Below are 22,077 nucleotides of genomic sequence, written 5' to 3' on the forward strand. Positions count from 1 at the left end.
CATTACTATGTCTGGATGTCATTTAAGATCCGATGTAAGATCATCTCACTGAGATTCTTGAATGCTGCTCATAATAATCAAAATCCAGATGTGGTTGATACAAGTGGCCATACCATATTTGATAAAAACTGTAAAAATCGAGCAGAAATGAAGCCTCTACAATGTTCACAATCAAGTGTTGCTGTATAGATGGATATGGAATGATGAATCATAGACAAAAGGCCATACCATAAACTCAGTGTCTTTGGTAAGGTGAGCTAATAAAACCATAATAACATAATTAGTTGTTTATTTCATTTGATAGAAAACAAAACTTGTGAATTCCAGTGAGAATACTATTTTTTGCTATGGGTCACACATGAACCGAGGACATCCAAGTCTAAGAAATTGTTAACACACATCACACTAAGCATCATCCCAAGCCATAAGCAAAGTCAGGTTCTCTCTCTTTTCACCTGTGACTGCTTGCAGTTAAGATATCCTCATTACTGGATAAATGTGCATATACAAAAATAAGTCCTCAATGAAATGGAAAAAAAAAGAAGCTCCCATACATCAATGGAAGTTACCCCTAACTGACTTTTAAGTGAATTTGGAAGAGAAAATCTGATTGGTTCACTCAATCTGCATGAGAGGTATTGTTAGCTAAACCTTCCCCATAAAATTATCTCTGGCTCAAAATGTCTTGTTAATCATGTATATTCATATTCATGAGAAACAAGGAAATTGTATTGCATGCAGAAATGGGACAAAAGAAAGTGTACTTGACTTTCACCCAATGCATGTGATGATGCACACTAAGTTGTGTGATAATAAATTAGAATATTCTCAATGCATATAACCTGACTAACATATCACTTAATGTATTCATCAATTGTAATTATAATGAATTAAAGTTGTACATATATTATATACAATTACGAGACTCAAAACAGAACATATTAATAGATGGGATGTTAAAGCACAAAAGAGATGCTATGAATGTGCAATTTCCAGACTAGCTCAAAATCACAAGGGTCAAGCATGCTATAATGTTTTGTGCCAAAAGGCCAAAATGTCATCGAGCATTATAGTGAGACTGGGTGTCATTCTGGAGTCAAGATACTTTACTATTCTGCAAAGAGTTAATTGCTTCTATGAAAATATTTAAAAGTACATATGACCAAGATATCTGGCTACTGGCTATCTACATTTCAAAAACATTTAAAGGTTGGTCACAGATGTTTTTTTCTTCATTTTAGTAGCATGGCAAAGGTGATTACTTTAGATCTTCCAATCTCAATGCAGGACCCTAATGAAATGTTTATACAACTTTTTTTTCACAGCAATAACAGTAATGTGAAAGAAAATAATGAAGTCAGAATATAAAAAATATCAATACCTTGGGAAATCAATAAATTTATTACTGCCATACAGTGGCTTTCTTTGGCAGACTCGCTGCTTCTGAATTCTTATTGAACATATATATATGTATTGATTGACTGAGTGAGAAATAAAGAGATTTATTATCTTCATCCAGTGCACACTTTATAAATTTAATAAGAACTAAATCAGCCAATCATTTTTTTTGTTGATGTTTCTTGATAGGTTACCATTTCTTGCATTTTTCTTTGTAATGACCAATTTATTTTAGGACAAACACTTTAAGCAATACAATATACATCAACCTACCAATCACTGATGTTTTCTATTCAGAATGCTTAGATCCTTAATTTATAGGTAAAATAAATCTGTTTTCAGCATTCATAACTTAAATTATAAAAAGCCCTTATCGGTAACTTTATTTCAAATACAACACAAAATAGAGTTGTTGTTTACAATGCTGCTTATGTTATCCAGATACATTTATAATCTGCTCTTTCTTATATGCAGAACTTTCTCTTCTCATTTAGTTTTAAGAAATGAAAACTGGTTATGAGATTGCAATGCCAATACTGTGAGTAATATCCTCAACCTGTCTTGTGAAATGAGGGAAAATTATTTACCTGTTTTAACAACTCTCACAAAAAGCAACATTAACTTCAAAATATCCAGTACTAAGTTGACACCTAAACATGTAATTATATCTGACCTCTACACCCAAAAATATGTACCAGCAAAAAGCTGTGCAAAATATGTATAATATAATAAATAACTAGTGATTACTATTACATTTCAGTATTTACAATTGATATGATATGATCCACCTGTATTATATGCATACAGGCAAAACAATAGACCTACTACAAAAATAAACACTCAAAAAAGTCCCTGCAAATTATTTGGAAATGAAATTAAATGAGCATGCAATTGGTAATATATGACATTTGAATGAATTAAAATTCCAGAGAGAATATAAACTTTTTCCATGTACATCAACACTAATGAGACATCAAGTTATATTTTTTTAAACACACAACATGCACACACACATACATACAAATTTATCTGTGAAAGGAAACTCTAATGGTTTATGCATTCAATAAGTTGAGCAAACTAAAAATAAACTTGAACTATCTTCAGAAAAACAAAAGAACAAGATACAAGACAAAAGATATACATGAGAAACAGCAATATTTAACCTGCTGTATGATCAGAATTCAAGGTATCCTAAACATTATTGGGCTGTCTTTATCTCAAATCTAATCAATGATGAACTTTTGATATAATAACCAACAGTAAACCAAAGAACCAGGCTCTTGAACTCAAAAGACTTGCAATACAACATCCATGACATTACATTCCTGTACAACACATGTCAAAATGCATGAACTCTTTCTGAAGAACAATATTAAAATAAACAGAATGCAATTTTTCAAATCATAAAATCGGCATTATTACAACGACTGCAAATTCATCTATTTTTATGGGTATCTATAGTCATGGATTGGGGATGATGTCTTATTGTTTCCTGGTAAGGATCACTGCTTGTTGAGTCAATAAATTCATGGTTTGTACCAATTACAAAATCCATGACAATTTTGTACCTCATAAGAAAGTGAATTCATAGTCTATGGTTATACATACATGTATATCATGACACTGACAATCAAAAAGTCAACAGTTCTGTACTTAAGTTTTCTTATCAATTTTTAAGGCATCTATATCTAACTACTGCATGTAAACATATACATGATAATCATGTGCATTTTAAAGAGATGAAGATTTTTATAACAAAATTATATTACTAAAATGTATTTCAGTTAATCTTCTCACATTTAAAGGGTCAAAATGACTTCCTTGTCTTCTAAATCATAAAAAAATCTTTTGAGCAAACTTCATGGTTCCGAGTACTGTTGCAGTTGTTGTCTGTTTGGGTTTAACAGTTTTTCAGTGCATGATAGGTTATACATAGTGGCCAGTAAGCCAGTGGAAGAACATGGGAATATCACAGAAGTACCACAGATATACAGCAAGCTGCTTTCTCACATGCCCAAGATGGTTTGAGGCCAAGACTCGAGGCCACATAGAGGTGAGATTGCAGTGATCGGCAAAGAAAAGTGTTCAGACAACTTGGCCACCTGGGGCCTTGTTTCCTACTATTACCAGGGTGAATTTTCTTTATATAAGAAGAGGCTACATGTGACTTTTTCCGTTATGAACTAATCTGACATATTTGGAGAATCCTGCATTTATTTCTGGGGACTTTCAAGATCAAGTCGAAATATCATCAAAAGTGAAATAATTTGTGTCACCATTATTGTAAAATCATAAAATTAAATGTGCTGCATTTTCCATAACTACAAATGTGCACAAATATACTAAAATTGAAATGTCCTAATACACAAAATTGGGTCAGATTTATCAAAATTATGAAACCAATCCTTGTTTCAACTTTGTAAACAATACATTATTTACTGATTTTGTATCTAATAAAACATCATTTTTTCTGTGTTGTTCCACATGTTGGTAAATTGCATTTTTGACCAATGCCAGAAATGGATCCTTAGCAATCTTTATGGAGACAAAGTCAAGTTTGGTCTATTTGCCACGTAAATTTCTTATGTTACATGGCCAAAACATAGACTTGTCATAATATTTTACCTACAATGGTGCTAATACTTTCAACAGTTTTATCTAATGGCTCAATTATATACTATAAGTGCTGTCATACACATCTTTTAGGTTATTCCAGAAATGAGATACCTCATTGTTTTTCTTTCAGAACCTCCATCCATGGCATCTTCTTTGAAATGATCAGCTAGTACAATTAAACTGAATCAGCCAAACATTCAAATCTTTAATTAAACAAGCAATGGATGAAAATCAAAGGAATGCATTTCTCAGTGGATGATGTAACAATGAAAATATGCCAATGTATACATGAGATGCAACATAACATGAAATTAAAATTGTTTTATTTCCAACAAAGGAAGGAGAATAGTACAAGAATATACACAAAAGAACAAAGATATAATGGAGGAACGGGAAATACCCAATGAAATGTACATTTAATGGCACATTAGTACAATCTTAGCTATAGACTGAAGAGTAAATTTAGATCCTACCAAGAAGGCAGAGATAAAAGTAATAGGAGTGGGACATTATACACCAAACTGATATAATGTTTCCTTATTCCAACTGCAAGCCATCCACAACATCACAAACCTATTGTTTCTTTTTCACAGAAAGCCATTTTTTCTTTAAGTCATAGTGGACCTGTTCTTTAACCTTTTGACTAAAAAATCAATAAGATGCTTTCTTACTGTAGCAAGCCATCAACAAAATCTACATATGTGATGTATAATGTTATTGTCCAAAACCCATTTTTCTTGTGACAGGCAGTGACTTTGACCTTTAGACCTAAAAATCATTAAGCTTTCTTCCTGTATAAAAAAGAAGTGACCAGTACAGTTTTGCAAAGGTAGGTGCTGAAGAACTAATTCACCATGCAGAAAAGGAAAAATAATGTACAGACAGAAGGATGTACAAACTGCATCATATCATATCATAACATGCTCTGTCAAAAGGCAGGCACACTGAGCATATTCGACATCCTCAGGCCACCCCCTGGGGGGTATAGGGGGAGAGGCTGGAACAATAAAACTGTATGACAAGTAAACACTAACATTTAAGTCATACCCTTACCTTAGCTACATCTCCAGTTAACCAGAGAAGTTTTTCCACAGCCTTCAAAAACATTCAAATCAAATATATTAAGCAAGAACACACCAGTTGTGAATCCTGACTTCATTTTGCAACACAGCTAATAAACTGAATGTTGTTACTTCAAGATAAATAAAAAAGCAAGTTTACACAGATCATGTCAATATATTGATAAGACAGATGACACAACAATATAAACATTTTTCAGTCAATACAAATACATAATTCAAGTCGGTATAGAAAGCAGCTGTCGTAAGCCCCACTTGAGGCAAAAGCTATTTTATATTAATGAGAAGAAATGGTTACTCCTGGCTCATCAGGCATTGGCAGAAGCCTTGGTGCTGGCAGTGTTGGCTGGCTTGATCAAAGGAGGGGGCTGCTGTAAGATTGTCCTTTGTTGCTGGGGAGGTAAAAGTCTGTAAGGAATGACACACTGCATTAGGTATTAAACTAGGAATAGTCAGAAAATACCATAGCTTTAAAAATTAATATAGGCACCTTACTAGAATATTGCAAGAGTCCCTTCCTATACAAACCATGCCATTATGATATTTTAGGTATAAACAGAACTATTAGTGATGGTTGCTTTGCAAAGAGACTCTATAATTTACTTGACAGGAGCTTAAATGGAGGAACTTGTGATGGGAAAAGAAAGTTAAGAGAACGGAGATGCTGAAAATACAATTCATTCAATATAAAGATGCATCATAAATCTGGCTGAAATCCAACATTCCTAAGTAAAGTTAAGATGTGAACACCAAAATTAGTAAAACAGACAATAAGAGGCCATAATGCTAAATCATAATATGGAATGCTGGAAAAGATATTGTTTTCATAAATTAAGTTTCTCCAAGAATACTTACACAATCACATCAATGGCAGGATCCAACTTCTACAATCTACCAAATTGAGTCTTCTCAGAACAATGAAGAAATGTTTCTTTCATTCATTCATATATATATATATATATATATATATTAGAAATAATCTCAACAGGAAGCAACTCTTCATTATGTTACAATTACTTCCCCTTGTCACAAGGTGGCTCTCTCATACTAGATGTTCTTCAGCTTAAGTTTGAACAGTACATCAAAGAGGATACCTACATTAGCAACGAGGTGTGGAAGGACTTCATCATAATGTTATCAAGTAAATATACTGAGAAAACAATTTACTAAAAAAAATTCCTTGCTTCACCAAATACATCAGTACCCAATCACATTAGCATTAGAATAAAAGATAAGAAGAGGATTAGAATAAAAGATAAGAAGAGGATGAAATGCACGAGCATGTAACTGCTACCCTTGTTATCTTTTGAAAAACATTATCATATGGGTCCTCATTTTAAGGATAAAGCATCTCTACTAATGACTGGCACTACAACCAGGGGATAATAGCTAGCTAAACCTGAATAAAATGAAGCCTTAAATACAGCAAACAAAATTCTGGACAAATCAAGCAGAAGTTAAGCCCATGTCCATGAAGAGGTTGTGCTGGCCTTAAGATGGTCTGGTGCGTGTTTCGTTAACTGCTACTGGACCCACCGGAATTCAGTTTTCTTTTTGTAAGGCTAAATCATAAAGACAAAATTGATTGAGAGTTGACTGTGCATGCCAGTCAACAATCTCAATAATGCCTCAGATTAAACAGTTGTGTTTTAATGCAAGGCTAATAGAGATGGCTCTAATGCTCATGAGGCTTATCTGATCCCTCTGAATATGATGAACAAATCACTCATCTGAACCAATGCCTGAGATGTCATGTTATACTTTCCTCTTTCAATGGGAGGAAAAGTCTTTGCTGGATCTAACAAATTTACTGTTTTGATAACCTGTAGACTGCAACTGGTTTGGTCAAAATTCCTGGTTGCATCATTAGAGAAAAAAACCCATCTAGGCAGAAATAAAGATGGCTTGGGTCGAAAAAAAGGGAAAATAGCTCAATGCATACTGAATTTAAGACTATCAGGAAGCACATTTTGTATCAAAACAGCTTCACTGAATGTTCTGATCTGAGTTTCATACATAGTGCAATTGAGTCATGTGAGAACCCACAAAAGATTCCATTTTGGGGAACAATATATGCTCATTCAGATCAACGTTGGCCAACAAGTCATAGATATCTGTCATGGCCTATGAAGATCTGAAAATCATGGAGTGAAGTCTTTAATTGTAATCAGTGGCATTTTCTTCTCCTCAAATAGCAAGAGAATGCTTTGGAGTTAATGAGGTAACAAATCTTGTCCAAACAATGATCAATAAACGCCTTGATTGCAAAAGATTACTGGAGACAAAAGGTGTGTGTGTCTTCACCATCTGCATCCACACAGGCCCTGACCAATATATACCTGGTTCAGCAATGTCAGTGGCCGGCTCTCAGCTGGTGACAAAATGAATTCTGTCATCTTTTCAGCCTGGAGAGGAGGGGGAGAATGCTGGATTTAGGATGTAGTGAAAATTCATTCCTAATAGTAATGTGATCTTGGCAATGTTATCAATGCAGAAGTAAATTCATCAAGTCTCATCTGTACAAAGTAGCGATTCCCAAATCAGCAGCAACAGAGACTCAAATAAGGATCCTCAGAAGAAATCATAACATAAGCCAGAGGGGCAGGAGGTACTGTTAATGGCCAATTTAGGGTTGCAGCCAAAAAAAGTTGGGAACAACTGATATAAAGTTGCATATAAAATTTGGTCGACATACTAATATCCTTGGTATTGTAACATTGCAGAAACAAAGTAAGGAGCATGCATAAATCAGGGACAAAAACTCTTCTAAAAAATAAAATATGGAATGCTGGAAATTAAACATGCTGAGCATAAGATTCCATGCACAAAGAACAGTGTCCTTCTAACCACCATGTCTAGGGGATGCTCAAGATTTCAAAGGGAAAAAGATAAGTACTTGAGGAGATCTTAAAGTTTGAATTGTTTAAACTGAGGACGTTTTGTTTCTCACACTTTCTGATAGTAATAAGTGGCCTTTTTTAGTGTCACATTTCTTTAAAACCATAACTGGATGATTGATCAGGAACTGCATCTTCCACAGAAGAAATACTTTGGTTTCATTCATATGCAGTAATAATGAAAACAATGAGAAACTCAGCAAAGTGACAAATATCATTCACAATTAAGTTCAACAGCTGAAGATTAGAATTACCTCCCTTTCTGTATTCTTTCTTTAGAAACCTATTTAATGTACATATCTTGTTTGTTGATGAAAGTGAAGGCAATGATTGATTTTCAGTAAACACTACTTTTCAGAGCTCCATATTTTCAGATAACACATTCCTTGAAATTAAGCACAGTACATTTGGCTCAGCATTGAAAATGTAAGTACATACTGAATAAATAAGATGCCTTGCATTTATAATGATGACAATACAAAGGCACTAAAGCGTTAGAATAATACAAATGTGGTGCCTGTATACCTGGGTTGACTCTTTTGGTTTGGGGTGACTCCCTGAGGTTGTTTGAGCAGTGGTGGGGGTGTACTTGTGGTAGAAGGCAGACCTGGGGACGACCCTGAGGAAGTACTTAAAATTTCTAGTTCTTTGGCATCCACATCCATCTGAAAGAATAAAAGTAAAACTGCTACTGAAGTTATTGTGACTTTTATTGTAGTTGTTGTTACCATTACTGTTGTTGAAAATGCTTCACTTGGAATGAAGATCACTTGTGGTTAATTCCCTGATGTGCCTTTGCTAGATCTACAATTCTGCCAGCTTTAACTAAATTTATTCAAACTAAAAGAAAAACCTCTACTCAGATTAAAAAGTACGTGTAATGAATTTTCTCCGTTTAATAAGAGATTTGGCACATGCCGGCAACACTGAATAATACAGATATTAAACTTGAACATAATCAAGATCTATATAACCGAGGCCTTACTCTCACAATCAAGATGTAACTGACCTGGCACAAAAATCGGTTTCAATGTTATTACAAGATTCTGAAATTTGTGATTGAGATTTTAAATCAAATTAGATGCGATGTGATGTGATTTTGATTTTTTTACGTAGCTTTAACAATTTTTCAGTCATATAACTACGATGTCTGCAATGTGGCAGTTTATAGTGATGTCTAGCACTGGGGCATCATGCCGCAGACATGTAGCATGATGTCCCACCCAGTCACATTATCCTGACACCAGGCTGACCAGTCCTAACACTAACCTCTTAATGCTGAACGCCAAGCGAGGCAGCTGTTAGTACCATTTTTGTAAGTCTCTGGTATGACTTGGTCGGGGATCAAACCCACGACCTCCTGCATCCGAGGCAGACGCTCTAACCACTAGGCCACCGGAGCGGTCAAATTAGATGCAAAGTGTCAAGTTATTTTGCCATTTCATTAAGAAAGATATTAAAAACCCACATCAGTTTATTTGCAGGCATGTATTACATAATCTTAATATAAGTACTTTTGAGAACTAAAATTAATTCCTATTGTCAGTCTTTTAAATTAGATAACTGATACATTACCTTCTCAACCTCTTTATCATCATCTTCATCTTTCACAGATTGAACTCCATGTTCAGCTTCGTATTCAGCTAACACATCATCCAAGTTATAGCGTCGACGGAAATTGATGAAAAAACTGCGCACATGTGCTTCTGTCTTGTTGCCAATAACTTCAGCTATTGCGTTAAAATTCCTGCCATATTTGCGTACTCCTGTAAATTAGTATCATAACCAAGATAACATGGGTACAAATGACTAAAATGTGACAAATATCAGCAATCTCCAAGAAAAAGATTTTTATATTTTTTAAGAATGAGCTCTAGGAGGAGACAGAAATCAGAAATAGCAAAGTGACATCATAGTGAAGTTAGAAGCAAAGATATCAAGGTCAGAGAAACAGCTATTTTGAACAGAAAAGCAGCAAAAATAAACCCATGTCAATAATTAAGTACTGAAAATATTATCACAACAGCAAAAATGACTGCTGTAATACCTTGCAATCATTTAGCTTTTGAAAATTGAAAGAATATAAAAACAAGTTCTGTATATGAGGGGTATTTAAAAAGTTATGAATAACAGTGAAACATACAACAAACAATGTTTGGGCTGTTCTAGTAAAAGATACATGGGACCCAGGAAAGCACTTCAGTGTGGAGTAGTCACCCATAGATGCAATTTTGTAACTTTATAACATTATTATCATATGAACCCTTTGGAATACCTGTGTTCTGACAAGGATATGCCACTGTACCACAGCCATGTAAATATCATAGATGGCACATTCAAATTTCTATAGGTGGGTCATCAGGCGCATACAAATTTGGCCCAGAACAAATCAACAATTGGAGCAAACAACTTCGAGTTCGAATAATGTGTCAATCTGATGACTGATAAACACCTGTGTAAAAAGCTTTTAATTGGATGCAACCATGAATCTATTGAAAGCGAATCAATTTATTACTTTCATTTCTCAGACTCACCTGATTAGTAAAACTTTCATCATAGTAATGGTGTCAGTCAATTCAAAGCCTTTTCTGGTCCTCACAAGCAAAGAAAATTAAATCATTTTAAGATAATTACATAACCGATAGCAATAATAAGATGCCAGACAATGTGGCTAAACCAAATGAGAATAGTAGTGAGAGTAAATCAGATCAAATGAAAAAGTGCCATGATAGATGATTGAAAATTTTTCCACGACTGGCATAGCAATAGAGAGAGTAAAGTAGATTAAAGGAAAGGTTCCATAACAAATGGTTAAAGTATTTTCCAGTTCAATGATAGATGATTGAAAAGATTTTCTGTCGTTGGTAAATGATTGTAACAAAAATTGACGATGTGTAGGCTCTGTATAAAGCATAAAAAGCAGAATTCTATGACCCAACATAACACCAATTACAGAACCGATACAATGACCTGACATGCAGCAAGCAATGGCTTCTGTTATTGCTGACTGTATGTTATGGTTACTTCAGAAAGCTTGAGTAAAGTTGCCACTAAAACAGAGGCCATCATTACAGCAGAGCTGCCAACCCTCCAGATTCGCAATTAGTGAAAAGATGGATAAAAATGAGTGAATTTTAAACACAATAGTGAAAAATTATACCATGACATTAGCTCCATCCACTTTGATGGTCAGTACTGCATTATATGAAAATCCCAAAATAAAAATAAAACATTTTTTGCACTGATTATGTGTACAAATTTATTTGCAGCCAAATTTACTGATATACACAAACCTCACACTATTTGTCATGATATGATGCTGTGGCAGACTTGAACTTCCTCAACTGGGCTATGGCAAATTTGTTTTCAAAATAGTTTAGGCTTCTTGCCTACTGTTTGACCATGGTGACAAAATTTGGGGCAAATGTTCAGCACCTAAGGGGGCACTAAAGTTTGTCTTATTTTTCCTCACAATAGGAAATACTCTTTCACTGTCACTGTTGTTCATCTCCAACTGAGAAATGTAGGTTATATTCAACAAGGAAACTCACAAACAACGCTTCAGCAGTGGTAGCTTGCAGGACTGTTACTGACTTATGTTACATCATATGCATATATTTGGAGGTGTCTGGCATGCTGCCAATAAACATATTGAATGTTATTTTCTCCATCAAATGGCATTAAATTTACTGACAGCACCACACCCCATATTCCAAACTTTTCAAGTACCATTTGAACAAATTTTATTACAAATCATGTTTGTGCCATATGATGACTTTCTGACTTTCAAATTTTGTTAAACTCTGATGAATTACAAGTGTGAAACTGGCACATTTACAGAGGCTTCTGATATTTCTAAGTATGTCTCCAGTATACTCTGAATTTATGACCTGGTCATGAATCACTCTCAGTAAGTTGGAACTAAGCAAGTTAATGTCCCCATTTTTCTGTATGAAATTTTACACAGTACTTTGAAAACAATACCTTGTAGTGCAAGCAGTAGTTCTTCATTAGTCCATCTGGAATTAATTTTAGGAGGAGACTGAAATGGAAAGTAAACATGCTATTAGTTTTAAAGAAAACACTCATGATAATTCAGAATGACTGATATGGAACCCAGTGCCTCAATTATATCCAAGCATGCTGTACCCCCTACATCTGACAAATTTAATGCAAAATTTTAAAACTTGATGTCACTGCTATCATTACTGACAAAACAGATATCTATGTCCCATTGATCTTACAAAGGTGATACAACCAACCACCAAAAACCACCTCAAAAAGCAGGACACTTTTAACTTTTACACAGTAATGTGGATATTCACTTGAAATTTGTCAATATATCTTAGACATTACATGTAAACAATTTTATCTACACTGAATATACTGTCAATCTCACTTGCAAATGATTATGCCTGGCATTGTTTACTGCCATGTAATATACTTTTGTTACAGAAGGCTACATCTAATACATATGAAACAGCAGTCACATGGTACCATTACATTTTCTTTGGCACTGTTAGTGGATAGGAAAAGTAATAAAGTAAAGCTGACAGCAGAGAAAAAAATATTAAAAGATCACTAAATAAATGGGAAAGAAAGTTACAGGAGAAAGGATGATTCAAGCTGCATATTCATTTCTTCAGTCTAGACAATTCAGCTACCAATGTGACTCCTGAGTTTCAACCCAGCAAGGCATAATTCTAGACAATTGAGCTACCAATGTGACTCCTGAGTTTCAACCCAGCAAGGCATAATTCTAGACAATTCAGCTTCCAATGTGACTCCTGAGTTTCAACCCAGCAAGGCATAATTCGAGACAATTCAGCTACCAATGTGACTCCTGAGTTTCAACCCAGTAAGGCATAATTCTAGACAATTCAGCTACGCAACCCAGCGGGCATAATTCTAGACAATTCAGCTACCAATCTCCAGAGTTTCAACCCAGCAGGCACAATGCTAGACAATCCAGCTTCCAATGTGACTCCCGAGTTTCTAATTCTAGAAAGCAAATTTTTAGTAAATTATGTTTCTCCAAGAATACTTACCCGATCACATTAACGTTAGGGATATAAGCCTGCTACCTCTTGAATCCAGCCCTACTAAAAGACGAAATTTCGTCTTTTCTGTCTATCTCAAATAGACCACAGGGCAATAACTCTTGCCCCTTACATCCCCTTGCCACCGCCAGGTGCCACTAGTTTTTTAAGCTGAGCGATATATATTATACGAGGATGCTCGCATAGCGGGGTGGTTGGGAGGGTTTTTAAGTAATGTGATCGGGTAAGTATTCTCGGAAAAACATAATTTACTCAAAATTTGCTTTCTCCTTCAAATACATTCCCCGCTCAAATTAACGTTAGGAGAATAGGTAATAGGAGGAAGGAATGCTGAGCATCCTACCTCTACCCCTGGTACCTTCTAGGGAATGATGGCTGGATTCCCCATTTGAATGATAACCCGTTCTCCTAATTTCATCAGCAACACAGCCTAGGGTCCCGTGATATGTGACCCCTATATATGGTTAAGAAGATAGTTATTGAAATTTTCTTACCTACGAAATTTCACTGGTGAATCCAGTGAAGCTGATAGGCTGTGCTGATTGTTTTAAATGGGTCTGGTGGTCATCTGGGCTGCCGACACCAGACCTACCAGATTCAAGGTTTGCCTCTGTGAAGCCAAATCTCTGAGACAAAAACTGGAGAAGGTAGACTCTGCATGCCAGCCAACAGCTTCTATTATATCTCGGATCGAAACATTGCATTCGAATGCAAGGCTCGCCGAGATTGCTCTAATCTCATGAGCTGTAATCTTCATGAGGCGACTCTGATCTTGTGAGACCTCAGAGTACACTGAGTGTATAACCCACTTAAGCCATGAAGCAAGGGCTTGAGGGGTGATATCCCGTTTACCAGCTTTGACCGGAAGAAAGAAGCACTTACGTGTGTCCCGACACGTCTCTGTGCATTTTAACTAGTGCTTGAGTGCACGAACAGGATCTTGCATGGCTGTTGCTCTTGACTTATCTATGTAAGAGAGCTGCGAATGACAATTCTTTGATTGCCAATGGATGGTAACCTATTTTTGGCTACAAAGCCTGGTTGTGTCTGGAGGACCACTGAACCATCTGATCTGAACTGAAGAAAGTTCGGGTCACTGGAATGGGAATGTAACTTGCTCACCCTGCATGCTGAAGCTAAGGCTATCAAGAAACATGTTTTGTATGATAGTAGCTTTAACGAAGTGTGGGCTAAAGGTTCAAATTTGTCTGAATTGAGCCATGTTAAAACCCAGGACAGATTCCATTTTGGAAACAAGGTGAGGGATTTTGGTCAATTGAAATCAAAATTGGCTAAAAGATCTGACAGATCTTTGTTATGCCCAATATCACCTCTACCATGATGGCGGAATGTGTCTGATATCATGGAGCGGTAGCCTTTGATAGTAATTGGGGCCAACTGTTTCTCTTCGAAAAGCCAGAGAAAAAAGTCAGCCAGTTGAGGGATTGAGACACTCAAAGGGATGATGTTATTGATATGGCACCAGTCCCTGAAAACACGCCACTTTTCCTCGTAAGCCTTCAGAGTGGAGGGCCTTCTTGTTCTTGAGATTCTCTCCACAATCGAAGGTTTAAATTGTTTGTCTCGCAAGGCTGTCCGGACAAGAGCCAAGCGTGAAGAAGAAGACGGTCCGGGCAGGGGTGGAACACCTGTGACCGCGGTTGTTTGAGAAGATTTGGGCTGGTTGGAATCTTCCTGGGTAGATCTATTACTAGATCGAGTAGATCGGTGACCCAGGACTTGTTCCATCTGAGAGGGGCAATCAGAATCATCTGACAGTTCTGACCCCTTAACCTCTGGATTATTTTCGGTACCAAAACCGTGGGAGGGTAGGCGAATGCCCACAACCCCTCCCAGCTGATTGACAGAGCGTCCACGGCCCAAGCCTCTGGGTCTGGAACCGGAGAGACGAAGGTGGGCAACTTGCGATTCCACCTTGTGGCAAAAAGATCGATCATCGGACGCCCCCAAAGTGTGCAAATCCGAAGAAAGACTGATTGATGGAGTGACCATTCCGTGTGAATGACTTGACCTTTCCTGGATAGAGTGTCGGCCAAGACATTGAGTCTGCCGGGAATGTGTCTGATTTGTACGTTGATGTGGAGGTTGTCGCACCAACATAGAAACTGCCAGATCAGAATGCACAGGTCTGGTAATTTGGTGCCCCCTTGTTTGAGGAGGTAAGTCACCACCACAGAGTTGTCTGACATAATGAGGACAGTTTTTCCTGAGAGTTGATCCTTCCAGAAATGAAAGGCATTGATGACAGCCCTTATTTCTAAAAGGTTGATGTGGAAAGGCCTCTCCCCTGGTTCTCACGTGCCGCTGACTGTAGCGAAGTCAGGCAACAGGTGGGCACCCCAACCGTAGGTACTGGCATCGGTACATACCGTTATCTCCGCTTGGGGCATCTCCAGAGGAATCCCCTTGGACAGCCAACTGGGGTTGTGCCACTGACGCAGGAATGATCATATCTCGGGCGTGATCATTATTGTTTGATTGAGGGGACTTGAAAGGGGCGCCATTGTGCCAGTAACGTCATTTGTAAGGGACGCATAAAAAGACGGCCAAGCGGGATCAAGTCCGCCGCCGCATTGAATAATCCGAGGAGTTGCAAGAATTCTCTCGCTGAAATCCACGTCCTGTTGGAAATGGACTTGACAAGTTTGACGATCCGGATTACGTGAGCGTGAGGAAGCCGTACCAGATTCAGATCGGTGAGAAACTCCATACCCAGATGGACAAAACACTGGGATGGACAGAGATAGGACTTTTTTCCAGTTCACGAGAAAGCCTAGATGATCTAAAAGTGCTAAAAGATCGTTTCTGCCTTTGAGCAGAATAGAACTTACCATATGTTTCTGGACGATGTCCTCCAGGTACACTGCCGTCCCTGTAGATGAAGTCGAGCAGAACAGGGTGACAACGCAATCTATAACCTTGGTAAAAGCCCAAGGGCTGATGTTGAGGCCAAAGGGTAGGACCTGGAACTGATAAACCATGTTGCGGTAAGCGAATCGGAGAAATTTCCGTGACGTGGGGTGGATAGGGACGTGAAAATATGCGTCGGTCATATCAATACTGACAGCATACTCGTCCCGCTGAATGGAAAGACGGATTGATCTCGCAGTTTCCATCTTGAATTTTGGTGGTAAAATGTATTGGTTGAGGCGACTCAGGTTGATGATCAGCCTCAACTTGCTGTTTGCCTTCTGGATAAGAAACAGCCTGGAATAAAACCACGGTGATTGCGTTTTTTTTCTTTCACAATCTCCACCACCCGTTTTCCTATGAGTGACCGTATCTCCTGTTGTAGAAAGGTATCCTTCTCCCGATCGGACGGTATGTCCATAAAGAGGGGAGAGGAGGACAGGGGAGGGGGTTGGATAAATGAAATCCGAAGCCCCTCCGAAATGACCTGGATCATCCAATTGTTCTGAGGAAAAAAGGTGGTCCAGTGGTCCTGAAATTGCAGGAGGCGGCCGCCCACAGGTAGGCTGTCCGCGGGTGGTGGGGAGGGTATGTCAACTTTTAGAATTAGGAGGCTTGAAGATGGAGAAACTTTGTTTCTTACCGCCTCTGTATGGTTGCCTCCTAGCTTGATTAGACTGTTGTCTCCTGGCATTGGGTTGGGATCTATACTGCACATTTGATTGTAAGGATCCCTTGTCCCTGGTCCGCCAATCATCCCTGCGCTGTGGCAGAGGCTGATTTTTTTCTAAACACCTGCGAGGGTTGGGCAGCGAGTTGGAGGGGCAGTTCCTGAGCTGCCTGCTTCCGAACTTCTTCAATTTTTCCTCCAAAGAGTAAAGCGACCCAAACTGAGTCATCCGTAAAGCCAGAGAATGATGGAGCTTGAGTGACGTGGACCACAGACATGTGTCACGTCGTATCAGGTCTAAGTTGGCAGAAGCAGTCAACGCATTAGCCATGGAATGGTGAGCTGCCCTGTTAATAACTCTAGCAATCTGGACCGTCGCTTCCCAAGCGTGGTCATTGTCGGATTTTTCTGCGAGTCGGAAAATGGCTAATGAAGCCAAGTCTAACATTGAAGACGTAGTGACTACGTTCCGGACTAGCTTTGACGTGGCATGGAACACATTTTTGTCCACTTTGTAAAACCATGAAGCGGACATGTGAACTGCTGCCATATTTTTTGTCCAGGGCCAGAAGATCCGTACTGAAGGCGTCTGAATGAGTTTTGTACCAGTGACACAAGAACGTCGCTGGTACTTGGCTTTCTGAAAAGAACGCCTTAGCATTCCCCGGATCACCTATTCATCCTGATAGACGATCATTGTTCTTAATTTTTGCCAACTGGGGAAAGAGCCGGAAGGACGGCGTCTCTTCCTCCCTGTCAAGATCTACAGATGTCTTAACTTTGTAGTCTTGAGTGGCGGCAGCAGGTGGAGGGCATTCTGAAGTTGCCAACACCCTATAAATTGCTTCCACTGCCGCCTTGAAGCCAAACTCAGTCCGTTCCATGGTTGGATCTGTGTACGGCTGATTTGCAGGAGTTTCGTCACCCTCACTGTGTGCTAAGTCGTGTTCTGGAATAGCTTGCATTTCTGGATAGAGCATACCAGGTGCCATAGATGACGCGATTCCGTCATCCTTGACACTGTCACTAACTCTCCCTTGTGAATAAGCTGTGAACATATGGACAGCCAGCCCTGCCGGCTGGTTTGTCTGGCTTGTGGTCAGCCTGAATGTTGGCGACGGTCCTGCTATCACCGGTACCGGCTGCTCCAATGGCCTGGCTGGATGGACAGATTTCTCATTAAAATCTCTGCCATAGTATTGGTATGTTGCTGGTGGTACAGCTTTATGGACGGATTTATCACTAAGATCCCCGTAAATCATATTTGGTCAGACCGTTTTAGCAATAGGGTCCCCATGCTGGTACAGCTGGATGGCCGGTGACGAAGAGGTTGTATAATGAAATGGATCTGATGGATCCAGTAAAAACCCCATGCGTCCTGACTTACAGGCCTGAAGGCCATACTCGGACATGTGGGGGGACTTACGCCCACTGGGCAGCCTAAAATTGGGGAAACATTCCCCCAAAGAGTCAGAAAAAGCTGTGGAAGTGAGCGAGGGAAATAAGGGTAATATCTGGCCTGATGTCAATAGCTGCATCATTTCCTGGACCAAACGACGCATCTGTTCAACTGTGGACTGTTGTACCCTGTCAACATTATTTTCTTCCATTGCCGCTGATGTTACTGTGGCTGACGGTTGCAAATGACGAATTTTAGGTGGAGGGGGGACCCCAACGTCCCCCACTCTCTTTTTCTGCCTTCTGGACTACATCAGCCCACATTTGCTCTGTCCAAGTATTACACACACTGCATGGTATAGATGATGTACACTTGGTACATACAATACAAGAGTCATGGTTGCCTTCTTTTGCTTTGAACTTTTTGCATTTCATGCATTTGGTTGACATTTCTACTAAAACGACACAAGAAAAGAAAACAAAGCACAAATTAGCAATTCAGCATGTTATTAATTCGCTAATACCACAACTGTTACTATCGGAGTAAGCGAAATTAGTCAGTGTCGTGTTAACTCTTAATTGACAACACGAGTTCAGCGATAGTGTGTGTAACATGGTCTTCAGTAGACGAAATCCGTAAGGGTGATAAAGTCACTCAATTTTGAAAAAATTGTTAAAATAATGTATACAACCTGTAGAAGAATGAGTGTCCAATGCAATAAATCCAAATTTAACTTTGGATGGTCCAATTTAATGCTAAGATGGCTTGGATTGTTTGGAGGTATAATGTACATGTTATCAGTACAAGCGAAACTTAAAAACTAGTGCCACCTGGCAGTGGCAAGGGGATGTAAGGGGCAAGAGTTATTGCCCTGTGGTCTATGAGATAGACAGAAAAGACGAAATTTCGTCTTTTAGTAGGGCTGGATTCGAGAGGTAGCAGGCTTATATCCCTAACATTAATGTGATCGGGGAACGTATTTGAAGAAGAAAACATTAGATCTTACATACAATTTGGTCTTAAATGTTCAGAGTTGAGAATTCTGGTTTGAAAATACCAAATCAGGAGTTGCAAGTTACCACATCTGGTAAAGAGAACAGAGAAGCAACTGACCATGGGTAAAAGCTTATTTAACCAGAGCGTTAACAATAATTACATACCTCACCAATACATCACTAGTCTCCAGCAGCCACAGTAAACATTATCATGCAGAAAATAAATTCAGACTAAAGTCATTCTAGTCCTTTTCTAACAAGATATATTTTTTGGTAATCCATATCTTTACAGTTAAACTTTTTAATTGCTGTAAAACATGAAATTTGAACTATTAAATGGCACTATATAGCCAGTACAATGCTGACTTTTTGTGTAACCACCTACATATTTAAACGACCTACCCATCTAATGTGACTGAGTATAAAAGACAAAAGAATAAAATATAACTTTTTTTTCTATCACATCAATGAAGTGATAACAAGTTGATAAAAAATGATTAATGTTTTTTTTGTAATAATGTTTTTAAAATCATTGTTCTTATATCCTTGAAAAACTATTATCATTATCTAAACTAGAAGCCAGATATTAGTGAAAGACTCAGGCTTTCAATAACCCAGGATTGCCTGCCAGGACTACATAGTTCATGCATCAATAACTACCTCCATTAATCACTACAGGTAAGACAACACATGCAGCTGACTGTCTAATTCATATAATCCTTCATATGCACAATAAACAGTTATGGGTGATGTGCCCATCTTTGTCATGACACCCTGTATTAGGACCATATGACTTCCAGTGAGCACAGCAGAAATTATACACTGTAATAATTTTAACTCATCAGAGTACCCAGACTACAGTCAAATAACCCTCTCCCACCCTTCCTCACCTCTCACTAATGATGTCCATCCTTTATTAATTGTTCAGAAGTCCCTGGGTAATTTGTCTCCTTGCTTATGCTGCAGTCTCCGTTTTTGCACCCCACTTGTGCACAAGTTATAGATATAAATCTTTTTACTTTTAAAACGATAACACTTGTATTTTTAAGCATTTTGTGATGCAACTGCACGCTTTTCCTGATGCTGTTACAGAGACTCTTTTGGATGATCAATGATCAATGAAGTATTTTGGGTCATGGTTTTCTGGTGGTCAGAAAAAAAGATAAATGTAAAAATCCTTGTAATATGAGTAAAACTGATATCTCTGACATGATGGGGATCCGACTGGTACCAACAGAATTTCATGTTCTGGTGACCTTTGAAATTACCAATCCACTTATTGAAATATCCTATTAGATAAAGTGTCGCCTTTCATGTCAGGAAGAATTATCATTAAAGATGTTATGTTCCAAATGATGTCTCCACTTTTAGAAGTATGAAAGCAGATCTCAGTTTTAATCAGATTGAAATCCTTGCAACCTGAAATCTGAATTTGGCCCAATCCAATTCAAAGTCTTCACCAGTGGTCTAAAAAAATAACATATTAATGAATTCTGAAGATTAGATTTCAATATTTGTTACATAAATTATTCAAATAAGTTCCAAGATGACAACATTTTTGTGCTGATTGTAAATTTCTGTGATAACATTCAAGAGCTCACATACATTAATACTTACTTCTGGTGGTCTTAATGTGTCAATACCAGGTCCTACTTTGTGTTTCTGAAGGCCCAACATTTGTTTATTGTTTTGTACCTAAGGAAAAACAGCAAATTCATGAATTAATTAAAGGAAAATTAACAATACAATAACTGAAAGTGCTTATTTCGACTTATCTGTGTGTTGGTAACTAATTCACTGAATTCTTTATGCTTTGAACAGCATGCAAAATTATTAGGAGTCTGTCTTTCTGAGGTGAATTATTTTCATGCCAGACCATCAGAATTTTTTTTCATGTTTCTTCTGTCCAATGAATTCTTTTTAACTTAATGAATTACAAAACCTGTTGCAACTACTTTCAAATCTGCAACATCTGAATGGTAAACAATAATTTGCTGCACATTTTTACCATCCTAATATCAAAATACAACTGTAATACCTTTAATATATTATCCTTTAAATTTAGTTATGTATTCTTGATTGGAAATCTGCAAACTAATCACCTAGTCTGAAAAGTTTAGTTTTTCATGTCAAACGTTTGTTAAAAAGAACAATGAGTACATGATAAAGGGCCCCACTCATTACAATTTGCTTGGCAGGGTCAGAGGCAAGTGCAATCGGGGTCCATAAAGCTTCTAAATGATAACATGGAAAACTGGAAATTAAAATCATTCAAACTCTTGTCAGTATCAAAGTGAATGCCAAATTTTGGTAAATATAGTTTTGTTTTTTTGGTTTGGTGTCTTATGGCACAGTAATACTTAGGAAGTTAGATAATGCTAAGTCAAGTAAAGTGCCTTGCTCATGGACAGACCACTATCTCATCCAGACTGATCTGACTGGACCTGAACCAATGCCTTTCTGGTCACGAGTCCAATGACTTAACTAATGAGACACAGTGGCTCCCAATTTTAAGTAATGTAGATGTTACTGAAACCGAAGTCAGAAGGGCAGACAATCAGAGGACATATCCCTTGGAAATAAAACATTTTTAAGGTTTCCTCAATATAAAGTATGTATGTATAAACAGGGTTTAACGGCACATTAGCACAATAATGGCTATAAGGTGCCAACAGAAATTTAAATTGTAAAAGTGTAACAGGAGAAAACTGCAAAAAAACTTTTAGAAGCTAAACCATTCCAAAAAAATCTAAAAATGTAGTTCAACAAGCAAACTGAAAATAGACAAAGATAATAAAGTTCTTTAAAGGTACATAAAATAAAGGGAGAAAATACACAATCCTTAAAAATACTGGATCAAATTGCTAAATAAACCATGTTCTTTAAGAATAAATCCAAGGTTTTCTCTGCTGGAACATCATCAAAAGCTTCTCAACAGAGTTTACATAAAAAAATCTCTCTCAGAGGGTTGATGCACTCGACAATGTGTTCCACTGTTTAGTTGACACTAACAACACATGAACTATTGTCAC

At 37.6% G+C, this 22,077-nt stretch overlaps 1 protein-coding gene across 1 annotated transcript in view; it reads right to left on the minus strand.

Annotated features, from left to right (window-relative positions):
- Positions 1-272: 272 nt before the first annotated feature.
- LOC149805129 (REST corepressor 3-like) overlaps positions 273-22,077 on the minus strand; it is a 38,946-nt gene continuing 17,141 nt past the window's right edge. Inside the window, exons 10-14 of the mRNA XM_089947709.1 lie at positions 20,663-20,740; positions 11,975-12,032; positions 9,566-9,756; positions 8,516-8,655; positions 273-5,501 (exon numbers count right to left, since the gene is read on the minus strand). Of these exons, the coding sequence (XP_089803835.1) occupies positions 5,402-5,501; positions 8,516-8,655; positions 9,566-9,756; positions 11,975-12,032; positions 20,663-20,740 (567 nt within the window). The 3' untranslated portion in view covers positions 273-5,401. The remainder of the gene's footprint in view (positions 5,502-8,515; positions 8,656-9,565; positions 9,757-11,974; positions 12,033-20,662; positions 20,741-22,077) is intronic.

The sequence above is a fragment of the Sinohyriopsis cumingii genome, chromosome 2 (assembly GCF_028554795.1).
Source record: "Sinohyriopsis cumingii isolate HCF-2022 chromosome 2, ASM2855479v2, whole genome shotgun sequence".
Lineage (NCBI taxonomy): Eukaryota > Metazoa > Mollusca > Bivalvia > Unionida > Unionidae > Sinohyriopsis > Sinohyriopsis cumingii.